The 14,428-nt window shown below is 38.1% G+C and overlaps 1 protein-coding gene across 2 annotated transcripts in view; it reads right to left on the reverse strand.

The window, feature by feature from the left end:
• Positions 1-14,428, reverse strand: part of PIAS1 (protein inhibitor of activated STAT 1) — a 119,266-nt gene that overhangs the window by 4,500 nt on the left and 100,338 nt on the right. For both annotated transcript variants that reach the window (XM_036087085.2, XM_036087086.2), the window contains exons 9-13: positions 8,994-9,154; positions 7,086-7,216; positions 6,066-6,246; positions 2,001-2,143; positions 152-189 (exon numbers count right to left, since the gene is read on the reverse strand). In XM_036087085.2, coding sequence (XP_035942978.1) covers positions 152-189; positions 2,001-2,143; positions 6,066-6,246; positions 7,086-7,216; positions 8,994-9,154 — 654 coding nt within the window. The remainder of the gene's footprint in view (positions 1-151; positions 190-2,000; positions 2,144-6,065; positions 6,247-7,085; positions 7,217-8,993; positions 9,155-14,428) is intronic.

The following is a 14,428-nucleotide window of genomic DNA, read 5'->3' on the forward strand; positions in this document are numbered from 1 at the left end:
ATTTTTATATAAATTCTTAAAACCTTAACAATAATGAGTAGGGTTACTCTGAATTTCCTAAGAAATTTATCTTCTCTCTCAGCTACATATTATACTTATAAATATTTTAATGTGCAATTAAAACAACAGCATTTTTTTTCATATAACATACCTGATTGTCTCCTGATAAGAAAGGAAAGAAATCTAATCCTGTGAGAAAAAAAATTATTTTAGTTTTGAAAAACAAAAGAAAAAACCCTCCCTAATGCCCCCAATACTCCAGAAACAAATAAAATGCTAATAGTAAATTCATTTAGAATTTAAACAAGAGTGGAGCTGAATGTTGTACGTCTCTCCCATCTCTAGATTACCAAGGCTGAGGTCCAAGCCATGATTTGCCCTCCTTGTAACTCCATTTGTGGGATCTGGGCCACTGCTGCCCTGCTGGATCCAACACTGATCCCTTAAACTGACAGAGCACTTTTCACTAAATGTTCTCATCAACTCCTCTTAAGTAACATTTCAAACTACTCTAATTTACTCCTCACAAGCACCTATGAGGTAGGTCGTTATTTCTGGCTGCATTTTGTGGGTGAGAAAGGTTTTATGTAGAAGGAAGTCAAGCAAGCTGGAGCACAGATTTTTTTTCTCAAATTTGCCTGCTCGCCACTCCGTGTACCAGATTCTAACTCAGAGACCCTCCAGTGGCAAGACGGGGGGGAGAGATCTGAGGGGTGGCTGGTTGCTGGGGTGGTGCACCACAGAAGGACCAGCTCTGATTCCTGGCTGCCGGGGAGTCAATGCAAGCTGCCCCTTCTAATTCCCACTCTTGTATCACTCAATGTGTAATGTAATGAAGAACAAGAAAACCATGTGAATAAAATGCCTTATTATGAGGTCTCAACTTGGCGGAAAGGACAACAAGCAGATGTAGTGAAAAATATGACAACAACACAAACACTCTGGGAATCCATCCACTATCTACACTAGAACAGATTATAACATAAGGACCTGCAAAATGGATAGCACTGTGGTTCATGATAGTGAGACTGGGCAGTAGCCTAAGTGAGAAACAGGGCTGCACTTAGCCACATGATGTGGGTATCTAAATTTATTAAGATGAAGTAAAATGAAAAACTCAGTTCTTCAATCACACTAGCCATGTTTCAAATGCTCAATAACCTTATGTGGCTAATGGCCACTGTAAATTACATTTCCCTCACTGCAGAAGGTTCTATTGGACTGAGCTCAAATAGGGTTTTCCTAACAATCACTAAGAATCTACTCAACTATCTCAGCTTCCAAGAATCTTTGCACCAGATTCTTGGCCCCGGCTTTTTCTGTAGGGGAGGGGTGGAGGAAAACTTCCATTTTAATTTTTTTTTTAATTTTCTACAATGAGCATATATAGCTTTTTTGGAATAAAAATGTCCCTAGATATACAAATTATTAAATTACAAAGATATAGGAGAAAAACCAATAATTTTTTGATAATGTAAATGATTATTATCAACTCAAAATACATTGTGCAGTGAGTACACTGACATTTCAAACTACTTTTAAAAGGAAGAATCAGGTTCACTGGAATAAAAATTAAAACTTTCCAATGTCTCAATTCAGCACTATTTTAAAGATAATACAACACAGTTACCCACGTTGCCTGTTGCATTATAACTGAATTCAGGGAACAAAGAATAATTTTCGTAAATATTAAAATTCAAAGCAACATACTGAAAGTCACCCCAAAACAACTTGCAGACTATTTTGAAGCTCACAAAACCTAAAGATCATCACACGACATTCACCACTGGTAGTAAAACACTGGCTACTGATGAAGGTCCAAGCAAAAAACTGGATCTCTATTTATTTATGACCACAGTATATATTTTTCCCAGTTCCCTAGGCCCAAGCCCCCATTTTATCAATCTTTCCATTCTTCCTTAGACTCACCCGGAGGAAGACTATGTAGATGAAAGGTATTTATAATGCTATGTGACAACAGAGAAGGATCGGTGACTCACCTTGTAGGTCATAAGGCATGGGTGTCATGTGGAAAGGGTGCCTGTAGTCTTGGATGAGGGAAGTATTAATGTAGCTTGTGTCTACAGCAGGGAGGCTTGGGGTGCGGGACACCGGAGACGCTTGATGTGGAAGACTTAATATGCTAGAAGAAGGAAAAGGTTTGCATAATTTTCATGAGTTAGCTGAACTTTTAGGTTTAACAAAGGGACTGTATCTCACAAAATGAGTCCTAGCTTTTGTGCTGGAAATAAAAAGACAAGCAAAGCAATATATAATTTAGACTATTACTAGGAAATAATCTGCATATACAGTAGCACTTTGCAGGGGCTATAAGGAGAAATGGATGGGTGCAACGGTATATCCAACATTCATAAATCGCATGCTGTCTCATCTACACTTTTGGAATGCACGGCTGAGCCACTTCAGTGAGAGATGAGCGAAAGATATCTATAGCAGCTGAGATTCTGAAACCTTTTAAAAATAAGCACTGAGTGTTGTCTAGTAAAAAGTATAGGTACGTCCTCGCAAAGAAAACACATACAGACGAGCCTGGGGGACGGTAGCAATCTGAGCAGTAGAGTTAACAGCTGGCCCCAAGACTTGTAAGCTTTATGGAACAGAGACAAGGAACTGTTTATCCTGGTATTCCTAATGCCCCGCACACTCATCAGCACACTGTTTGCATACAAGGCCTGCTGAATGAACGAAGGCAGTGAGACAAGAAGAGATGCTCCAAAATGAACAGGTGGTGGAAAGGTTTTAAAGGGAGTACAGAACTGTTGCGGGGTGGCGGGGGGGGGGGGGGGGACAAAAAAAGGGATTCTGGAAGAACAGCATGAAATGTTTAAGTAACGGAGAAGTTAAATCTTTTTTTCTTTTTAAAAAAGATTTATTTATTCCAGAGAGAGAGAGTGCATGAGCGAATGAGCATGGGGGAGGGGCAGAGGGAGAGAGAATCCCAAGCAGACTCCATGCTGACTGTGGAGCCCGATGGAGGCTCGATCTCATGATCCCAACATCATGACCTAAGCTAAACCAAGAGTCGGATGCTTAACTGACTGTGCTACTCAGGCGTCCCTAAATTTTTTTTTTTAACAAAAAAATTAAGTAAAAAGCAAAAAGGTGTGAGAAAGAGATGAAAAAGAAAAGGAAGAATTGAGTGCAAACATAAGGGTCATGTCCTATCCCAACCATAAAGAGGCTAACAGGCATGTAAGTTTTGGAAAATAAAGAGAAAAGAAGGTATAAAGAGGCTGTTTTTTGCTTGTAAAACTTCATATAAAGTACTTGGGTGTGGAGATGCAATTTCAATGGTGCAATGCAAGATCAGAATATTTCAAAAGAGGCCAAGGCTGGATTTCTAGGAATAGAGTTCTACTTATGATCATCTACCACAGTTTCATGAATGGAATATGAAGCATAAAATATACTCTCATCTGCCTCATAAAAATGTTTTGTCTAATGGAAACTTAATTAATTAAACCTCTTACATCTATAAAAAGTACCATTTTCCATTAGCTGTCTCCTCTGACAATGCCTAAGGGATTACAAGAGAGAAGAAAGCAGATGAAATGCTAGCCTTTGAAAACATCTTGGTATACCAAACAGGAAAGGAAACTTCTGGATGAATGCTAGACACTTGGCAGCTGAAGACAGCAAAATGTTTTACATTTACTAATGTTTGTCTCTAATTCCTGGCTGGCAACATTCCTTTCAATTTTGTGATAATATTCTGAAAATGCATTTCCACCTTTACACTGCACAATAACAAATACAATATGCTTAGGGTTCAGGTTTTTATTTATTGGACAGTCATTATTGTAAGATGGCCACTAGTGTTGAATATGGCGTTATTCTTCTAAAAATGCCATAAACTTTCAGGCTGCTTGTTTTTATCCAAAAACAGAGAAAGGTCTGACATTTGTAAATACTGTATCTGGGTTTACTTGGTCACTGGGAATCTCAGGAAGTAGTTAATGCATCTAATGTCATTTTCTAAACATAAAAAACACAACTATTTTTGGAAAAACAGCAAATATCCAAAGAATTGAAATATTAGATTTTTAAATACTCAAAAGTTTCTCTTAAGGAAAAATGTATAGTCAAGAGAGCAAAATTACCGCACAGTTCACATATATATATGTGACTACTATAAATATTCTAAAGAGTATAACTAACTTACACATAATGGTGCTTTTATTCCACAAAGTATTTACACACCCAGAGATTTATGAAATATCTTTTAATGTTGCAATTATGGTATTTAAAGAAATAATGTGATAATGTGTATTTGGTCATAATATGGTTTGATATATAAAATATCTTGGAATCAAGATTATATCGGTATCTGTTTTAACTACACCAACTTTTGGCCATTTGACTTTTCTTTTTCTCCCACTCAGATTTATAAAATAAGCTGGTGTAGTAACAAGGTCAGGCCTGTTGGGCAGCAGACATCAAGGCAGGCTTTCATCAGAGGTAAATCTTCATAAAGTAGGATTTAAAGTAGAATTAGTGTTTAGATAATTCATTCTTTTTTAGAATAATACTGCTATTAATGTCTTTATTGCTGTCTGATGTTTGCTAAGCTACTCTAGAGTGAAAATACCAACCCATGTAACAGGTCTGATTGTATTATGAAGATTCCTGAAAACAGTCAAAGTTTTTAACAAGTGAGATACATTTATCACTATTATGCTTTTACTGTTGCACCTTTCCAGTAATTACAAATATTCTCAAACAGAAGATCTTTTATCTCATCAGTCTCAAACCTGAAAATTATTTCACTCCAAGCATGGAAATGCTTGCTCTTGGTCTGGTGTTAACTTTCCCTCTTGAACCTTGAAATCTTGCAACAATGCCTTCTGTGGACCTTCCTTCTCTCACTTAACATTCTTTCTTCAGGCAGGAGATTTTTTGAATAGCTCCTATTCAGTTCCAAAGGGCTACATCATTCTCCTGATACACACCTAAAAAGGGGCACACCTATTTCTAGATTTACCTTTAGTGTGCTACAACTGTGCCTCAGCAAAACATGAAGCTTTTTGTTGAGAATCCCTGATATGTCTCATGAGGCTGAGTCTATTTAAGAGTACAGCTAGAGCTGGCTACTTGTTTTACCATCCTCCACAAAATGTTAAACCTTTAAGGTTAGGACTGTACTTACTCATTTTATTATCATCCATGTTAGGCACAGGGTGTTTTACCTAAAGTAGATAACAGTGTTTGCTAAACTGAACTGAAGCATAACCAAGGTACATTATTACTGATAGGAGACTAATGGGAAATATGGGAAATGAGCTAGCAAAACAGAAGGCATTGTGCCCTGCAACTTCAGGCTCTGACTTCTTTCACTGCCAACCTCACACACTCCGAAGCAGGTTTTTTTTTTTAAGATTTTATTTATTTGTCAGAGAGAGAGAGAGCACAAGCAGGGGGAGTGGCAGGCAGAGGGAGAGGGAGAAGCAGGCTCCCCGCTGAGCAGGGAGCCCGATGTGGGGCTCGATCCCAGGACCCTGGGATCATGACCCGAGCCGAAGGCAGTCGCTTAACCGACTGAGCCACCCAGGTGCCCTCTGAGGCAGGTTTAAAGCATTCCTCTGGTCTACCTCTGTTTTCTACTTGAAAGACTCAACTCAGGATTAATCTTACAGCATACATTTCCAGTTTGAGTAAATGTTTTAAATCCTACGAGCAGCATTAAGATCACCTAAGAACTGATCAGAGATACGAATTTTCTCAGTCCCTACTCCTGAATCAGACATGGGGGAATAGGGGAGCAATGTGTGTTTTAATGAGCCCTCTGGGTGATTCTGCTGTACACCAAAGTTTAAGAATCACTGTACTAGAATATCTTTTGGTATGATAAATACTGTACCCAAGGGACTCCTTTAATGCATTATCCCAGCCCTCAAGAATATCACACACCTAGGGAAAATCCAACCTATTCTTTGATTACTAAGTTAAGTTTTACAATCATGCATAATCATTTGATTTGGCAGATCTTTTAAACTGTATTTGCAAAATTAACTTTCACAGTGACTTTTCAAGGTCTCAGTACTTACCCTTTATTATTTAGTGGTGATGTGGGAGATAGGGAAGGACAGGTCCTCTTGGCAGACGGCTCTTCTTCCTCTTCATCAGATGAACTGTCTATGGTTAAATCAATCACCTCTACTTTCTTATTTTTATTTGAGGACTGGTGGTGAGAAGCCACCTGATGCTCCAACGTGGAGCTCAAGCATCCTGTGTGGGAATGATCAAAACACAAGGCAAAAAAGACCTATGACACCTCTCTTTTCTTCCTCAGTGTGCCTTATGGATTAGTTTATCAATTACAGTTTAGACTTACAATACTGCTGGGGTCAAAGAGTAGTAGCTCTGGTCCCCTAAGCTTAAAGCTACTATTTATTATTGGTTGTTAAGGTGGTTTTTTTGTTTTGTTTTGTTTTTTTGAAAGACAATTCTGAATTAGGGCAAACAATCAAAATGTATGTCTACTTCAGAATAAAAGCAGTTTGAGGATAAAGACTATATATTACGTATGTACCTGGGATACTTAAGAAATGCATGGTAACATTTTTTAAGTCATAGCTTCCTTCCAGCAAAAACATACTAAAAACCAGAAAAATAACATAAATGAAGAAGAAACATTCACTAATCTTTACCAAATCTCTTAAACATTTAAAAGGATACCATTTCAAAAGCATGACCTTACAAATGACTTATTAGATTACGTTGCTTTTAATCTTGTATCCCAAAAATTTAAAAGCTGGCAAAGTGAATTTAAAAAGAGTTCTCTACTACTTCTGAACATTTAATCAATAATTTAATAAGAGTTACTGAGCTACCCATAAACTGCTGAATTTTTCAGAAATGTATACTTTTTTAAAAGTTTACTTTTTTTTTTAGTAATCTCTGCACCCAACGTGAGGCTCAAACTCACGAACCCAAGATCAAGAGTCACATGCTCTGCTGACTGAGCCAGCCAGGCGCCCCCAGAAATACGTTATGTTTTAATACTGAAGAGCAGGCCTATGCAACAGCAGGGAGACCGCCCCACCCTTCTGGAAACCAGCACTCACCATCAACTCCATTGTAAGAGGCAGAGACTTCCTGTACTTCCTTTTTTGATCTCATAGGTGCCCAAGAGCCATCCTCCTTAAACTGTATCTCATCACAGTCTGTACAGTACTTTAGGATCTCCATAAACAAGCTACAAAAAACATGTGGTCCTCTGAATATCACATTCTAAATGAAAACAGACTAGAAGCATTGCTGTTCAAAAAACATTCAGACCGCCTATGTTTTGTATAAGTATAAACGAGAAAGAAGAAAGGAGAACAGACAAGTTATATTTGTTCTCAAAATCGAGGCCTATTTTAGGGAAATATTACTTAGATTATGGTACCTTATACAAGGTACCTTATATAACCATGAAAAATGAGATATTCAAATATTTTTAATAATATGGGAAAATATTCACAGAAAGTGAAAAGAGGCCAAGAAAATACAATACTGTGTATGAATGGTACACAAAACAGCAGTTATTTCTGAGTGGGGACATCATGAGTATTTCTTTTTCTCCTTTATATTCTTGTGCATTGTCCAAACTATCTACAATAAGCATATCTTACTGAAGCAATACATACAAAAATATGTACTGAATGTTACACCTCCTTGAAAAATATCATGCAGATATTAAGAAGTGAGATTTACAAAAACAATGTGTAAAAGTGTCAAATTCTGAAATGAAACCAAAGGATAAAAAATATTAATACTGTACAATCACAATTCTGTAAAAACAAAAATCAGAAAATACACCACAAAGCTCTTTTATTAATTCCTGTTTTCCAATTTTTTCTTTAAATGTGTGTATAGATACGTGTGTGTGTGTGTGTGTGTGTGTGTGTGTGTGTGTGTGTGTGTATGGCTTTTAAAATAAAGAAAGATCCCAATTGACGGAGGAGGGGATCTAAAGCTATATAATATACAGCGTTGGCAAAATATTATTTAATTTAGATTTATTAGTGATCACTATCATTTCTGAACAATTAAACATAAAACATTTAAGTGACACATTTACTTTTTTCCCATGATTGGTCTGCCATCTTTCAAGCTCCAGGTGACACTGTATTGTTAAACATATCCCCTTTCTAATGGTACATCTTCAGACTCCTGAGTTTTCTCAAATGCTGTAGATAAGTTGCCTTAAGTGTTTTGCTGGCGAGTACAGGAACTATCAAGAAGATCCTTCTTTCCACAATTTATCTTTGTTCAGTGGCAAAAAGGACAAGGAAGGAGGCTAGAGGATAAGGGTACATTTAAAGAAACACTCCAAGATGTCTGGAAGGACAGATAAAACACAGGAGTGTTTAAAAAAACAAACAAACAAACAAAAAACCCTGATTGTTGTGATGCTGTAGGGGACAAGAAAGACAAAGACAAGTATTTCAGAGGAAACAGAGAAACCAAGAAAGCTGCTATTCAGCATGCTGATCAGTTTTAGCAGCCCTTACGGTGGGGAATAGGTTTGATGAACCATGACTGAAGCATGAGAAAAATCCTCAAAAACAGGTTAACTTCCACTAAAGAGCCCAATTTGGGTGAGCTTAAGTTAACCAGAGTTTCACAATGCTTTCACTCTTTCTCTGATATGGTCTGCATGGCTAGGGGTAGATGGATTCATGTGAGGAATAGGTGTAAGCATACCTTACTTAGATCCCGTGGTACTTCAAATAGTAAAAGTCAGGAGAAACAGATGGTAAAGCATGCACTTCCCACACAGGAGGATGTCAACTTAAAAAGGAAAAATGCTCACAATATTACTTACTTATTTTGAAAACTACTGATTTCTAGAATCAGGAAAATCCTAAAAATATATTACTCAGAAAACACTACCTATAGAATTTTCATCCTAAACCTGACAGATAACAAATCCAAATAAGAGATGGTCATTCCAAGGTATAAGGAAACACTTTAAATTGACATACCCATCAATAATAAGGTGTTCATACGGAGCCTTCTTATCACAGACAGGACAAACCCAGGTTGGTTTTTTCTCATTCATCTGAATATAAAGAGTTGCATCAAAACACTGCAGATGAGAACATGTCAGGGCCCGGCATGGAATTGTCAGCCGCATTTTACCAAGCTTTAAAAGACGGAGACAAAAGTAAATATTAGGCAACTGTTATTCAATTTAAGTTTTGATAAAAATCTCCTGAAACACAATGTGTATGTATTCTGACTTAAAGCATATTATATTTACTTTTCATCAATATGGAAGAAGATTAAACACATTTTCTATGAAACCTACATGTTTAAAAAATTATAGTATTTCTTTAGATATTAAACATAGTGACTATGGAAAATCTATAGCAAGGGTTATTCCTCCGCCCCCAAGCTCATAGATCAGCTTTTGGGGGAAAGAACCATGAACTCCTTAAAATTATATGTAAAATTTTGCAAGTTTGTACATTTCCCCAGAGAGAGCACTTTCACCAAATTTTTTTTTTTAAAGATTTTTTAAATTTATTCACTTGAGAGCGAGTGGGGGAGGGGCAAAGGAAGAGGGGGAAGCAGACTCCCTGCTCAGCAGGGAGTCCAACGCAGGGCTCAGTCCCGGGACCCCAGGATCACGGCCTGAGCCAAAGGCAGACGCTTAACTGACTGAGCCACCCAGACGCCCCACCAAATTCTCAGAGTAGTCTCTGATCCAAAAAAGTTAAGAACCACTTTACTAGGGATTTGGGAAATGGAAAAAGAATGTCTTATTAAACACTGCAGGATACAGATATAAAGTCATCCAACCTGATCTCTGAATGAGGGTAGTTCACATGTGAAAACAGAACGAAGGGCACGCATTCCCCAGGATGTCTGGCAGAGTTGCCAAATGGCAGCTCTGAGAAGGAAGTCAAGTGTGTGCACTGTTTTTCCTCCCTTACTGCGCACTATCACAGACAATTCGGCAAACATCCCTAGACCTCTAGCATCTCCACCATGTTATGAGACTTTCTCTCCTCGCCTTGCAAATGCTGCTTAAGCTGAGGTTGAGTGTGTCCTGTGAAAAACGAAACCTAGTTCATCCGGTTCCTGAGCTGCTAGCTTGGGCTCAGGGCACGGAAGCTGCACTGAGAGCTGTCACATCACAGCTCCTTCCCTGGAGGCCACCTCACAGAGTGCAGCTGGGTGACCACTGTGGGGCCCCCCTGGAGGCAACAATGGCCAACCAGTAGAGAAGTTATCTACTTTCAATAACCACACTGTTTGCTATCCAGGAAAAGATTTCCCACATACTTGCAAGCTTGAAAAACATAAAGGCTTGAAAAGGATATGAGTTAAATGAGGAAAGAAAGAGGAAAAGAATTTTGGCTTAGAAGAATTTCAGGGAAATGTGCAATTTCCTAGGAAGTCTACCAAGGAAATTAACTGTCATTTGTAGCCCTAAATAATTGTTCTGGTACCAATGATTTACTGTGCCTCTAGGAAAGGCACTTAACCTTTCTGGGCCTCTTTTTCTATCTCCAAAGTAACACTGTTTCCTCCTTACTTCAACAGGATGTAGTGATGAAGAACAAAACAGGACCCAGGCTGTGCCGTAAGCTTATGAGAAGGGAGTAGTGCCAACTTACAGTGTTAGAAGTACGGGCTGGAGAGACACAGAGCAAACGGACAGCTCCCTTCTCTGTGTGCGCCCAACTCCACCCTGTGCATGATTATGGACTACTTGTTTATGTATGTGTCTCCTCCTACTAGAAATACATCAAACTCAATCCCTTATCCCTGGCACTTGGAAATGTATGTGCTACACAGCAGGAAGATGGTCATGTGTGTGGACTGATAAGGCTTCGGCTGTGCTTCACTGAGCAGCTCTAGGAGGGACCACTCATGGAGAGTGTGGGGGCCGCATGCAGTACTTTACGAGGCAGGCCAGAGTATGAATTCTGGAGTTAGACTACCTAGATTTGAATCCTGGCCCCACTACTTACAGTGAGAATCCTGATCTCACGTAGTGTCCCTGAGCCTCAGCTTTGTAAAACAGGGATAAAAATACCATCTACATCATAAGACTGTGGGATTTAAATTATGTTATGTTGTGTTATGTTAAATTATGTTATGTGTTACATTATGTTAAATTATGTTATATGCCTGACATATAGTAAGTGCTCAATATATGTCACCCATTATAATTAAAGTACAGAAACATTATCTGCTCAAATCACTTGGTAAGCTAATGGGAGACACACCCATATCAGCTCAGTCCTTCTTCCATTTTATGCTCACGTTAAGATTAAACAACTCTTTACTCCCCTTTACTCTTCTATTACTCAATTTTTATGATTTGATGTATACAAGCTCCTGATGAAAAGGCAAAAAAAAAACAAACTAGTTCTTATAACAGAAGAATCATATATTTATTATTAGCCAAAACATGTTGCACTAGTCCAGAAACATTTTCCAAATAATGAACTCCTTGGTGGTGCTAAATTAAATTTTTATATCTTAAAGCAGACCTTAACTTACCTGTGAAGTACAAATTGCTACTGAGCAGGTATTTTTCCTAATGCTTAAATACTAAATAGAGAAACTGCAGACTGGAAAATCCTAGACAAATACAGTAATTGTAGACAAAGTCCACATATTGCAGAATTAGTAGGCCACTTTGGATAGTTTATGAAGACAGTGCATAAGAAGGTAAAACATAAAGCCGGTTTCAGAATCCAAGCTATAGGCCACAGAACTTATACTCTGAAAAGCAGTTATTCTCTAAACAATCATCTCACAGACTTTCCTCCCTCTAATCTCCACTTGTCAGCTCATCTTTTTGGTGAGAGAGCTACTCTCAAGCCCGTATGATCAGCCACACTGACAAATTTACCCAGAGTCTTTAAGGACCACTGCTACGTGAAGGATGCAGGAAAGACATTTATAAATGGGTATAGAAAAGGAAAAGTTCACTTCCAAATGCGCTGTTTATTAGCTGTCACAGAAATGCTTTGCTTCAAAGAATCACTAAGTGTTATGTGATAATACTCCTCATATTTCTGATTTTAAAAACAATCTCTAGGGCGCCTGGGTGGCTCAGTTCGTTAAGCAACTGCCTTCAGCTCAGGTCGTGATCCTGGAGTCCCAGGATCGAGTCCCACATCGGGCTCCCTGCTCAGTGGGGAGTCTGCTTCTCCCTCTGACCCTCTCCCCTCTCATGCTCTCTCTCTCTCTCTCTCAAATAAATAAATAAAATCTTTAAAAAAAAAAAAATCTCTAAATCCTAAACACTTATCTATAAATGGACACTGATTTCTCCTGACAAGGAGAAAAGCAGAGTTTTAAACATCTTCATCTTATAATCCTAAATTCCTCCCTTTCCTTTATAGGGCCTGTGGATATTTACATCATTTGCAAAACACTCTGAAAACAGCCCCCAAACAAGTCTTCCAATGACACTATAACATATAATAGTACTATTTAGTAACTGAGGATGCTGCAGGAGAAAATACCCTACCTAGATATGTTAAACTAGCTTATATCAAAAGGACCCTAAAAAGTCAATATGTATTTTTTTCCTTGTAAAAAGAAAGGAATAGTGATATCAAGAATAATTTCACAGGGGCGCCTGGGTGGCTCAGTCGTTAAGCGTCTGCCTTCAGCTCAGGTCATGATCCCAGGGTCCTGGGATCGAGCCCCGCATCGGGCTCCCTGCTCGGCGGGAAGCCTGCTTCTCCCTCTCCCGCTCCCCCTGCTTGTGTTCCCTCTCTCGCTGTGTCTCTCTCTGTCAAATAAATAAATAAAATCTTTAAAAAAAAAAAAAAAAAGAATAATTTCACAACTTCTTCATTACCATCATCAATATTTCATAAATGAATTTCCGAGGAATTTTTTTTTTTTTCTTCTACCAATTCCAAGTCATTTGTATTGAAATTCATAGGTCTGGGGAATAAATATCTCACAAAGTAGGTTCTCAAACATTCTCCCAGCTGTTTTTTTGTTTTGTTTTTTAAGATTTATTTATGTTAGAGAAAGAGAGTGCACAAGCGGGTGGGGGGGAGAGAATCTCAAGCAGACTCCCTACTGAGTGGGGAGCCGGATGCAGGGAGAATGCAGGGACGTGGGGCTCGATCTCACAACCCTGAGATCATGACCTGACCCGAAACCAAGAGTTGGACACTCAACCAACTGAGCCACCCAGGCGCCCCTCTTCCAGCTGTATTTTTAATAAATCGGAACTAAAAAATTCCCAAAGAGCAGAAACATTTCTAATTATTTTCATTGCCTTTAGCTAAATGGCACACAAACAACAGAAACTCATTTATTTTGAGCTGTGTATATCAAAACAAAGGCAATCCAAATGCACAGTCAGACGTCATATTTACATATTTCAAAGGGAACAAATCTCTTTTATTATTCTATAAATTTGATATATAGATGAGTTGTCATTACCAAGTTTTACTTTTTAGAATAAAAAAATACCTAAAATATATTGCCTTGATGTTCCAGAATAATTGTAAAGGGATTTTCCCTTTAGCCAAATAGAAATCTATAAAAGTATTATAATTATAGATTATATATATATATATAGGGAGAGAGAGAGAGAGTTTTTCTATAATCTGAATTTTAAAAGCAGATGTCAATTTAAAATGAACTGCTAAAGCTGCTGCAACTAAAAAGGGAGGAAACGGGAGATATGGTAAGAAACATTAAAGATGGCCCACTAAATTAAGAGGTGTGAGAAGCAAAAAATGATTAACATTTTCTAAGATAAAGATCACCTTAACTATAAAATTCAAAACTAGTTCTAGAAGTAAAAACGTCAAGATTTATGTTACAGTGCTTATCTATATGAATAAATGCTTCATCTAATGATATAAACATCACATATATTAGAACTGTAAACATTTTTTTTAAAGGAGATTGAAGAAAAACAAGACTTCTTCCAGTGATTATGGAAAATGAAGCTTCTGTACTTTTCTAAATTTCTCATAGTCTCTGAACTGGTATTTTATAATGGCATGGGATGGCAAGAAATCATGGGGGAGGAAAATACACAAATAGGGGCTTGGCGGGGAAGGAGGGTAGAATAAATACATTATCTTTTTTTTTTTTTTTAAATCTTTGTCTTCTTCCTACCTTCCACTTACTTGGTCTGTGAGCTATTTTCCTAAATGTTAAAAAAATGCCAGCTTCCTTTACACCATAATCTGTTACAACATTTATCTGGTGGGTGCCTGGGTGGCTCAGTGGGTTAAGCGTTTGCCTTCAGCTCAGGTCTTGATCCCAGGGTCCATCCGGCTCCCTGCTCAGCGGGGAGTCTGCTTCTCCCTCTGCCCCTCCCTGCTGCTCCTGCTCTCACACGCTCGTGCTTTCTCTCTCTCTCTCTCTCTCTCTCGCAAAAACAAACAAATAAAATCTTAAAAAAAAAAAATTCATC

The sequence above is a fragment of the Halichoerus grypus genome, chromosome 8 (genome assembly GCF_964656455.1).
Source record: "Halichoerus grypus chromosome 8, mHalGry1.hap1.1, whole genome shotgun sequence".
Taxonomy (NCBI): domain Eukaryota; kingdom Metazoa; phylum Chordata; class Mammalia; order Carnivora; family Phocidae; genus Halichoerus; species Halichoerus grypus.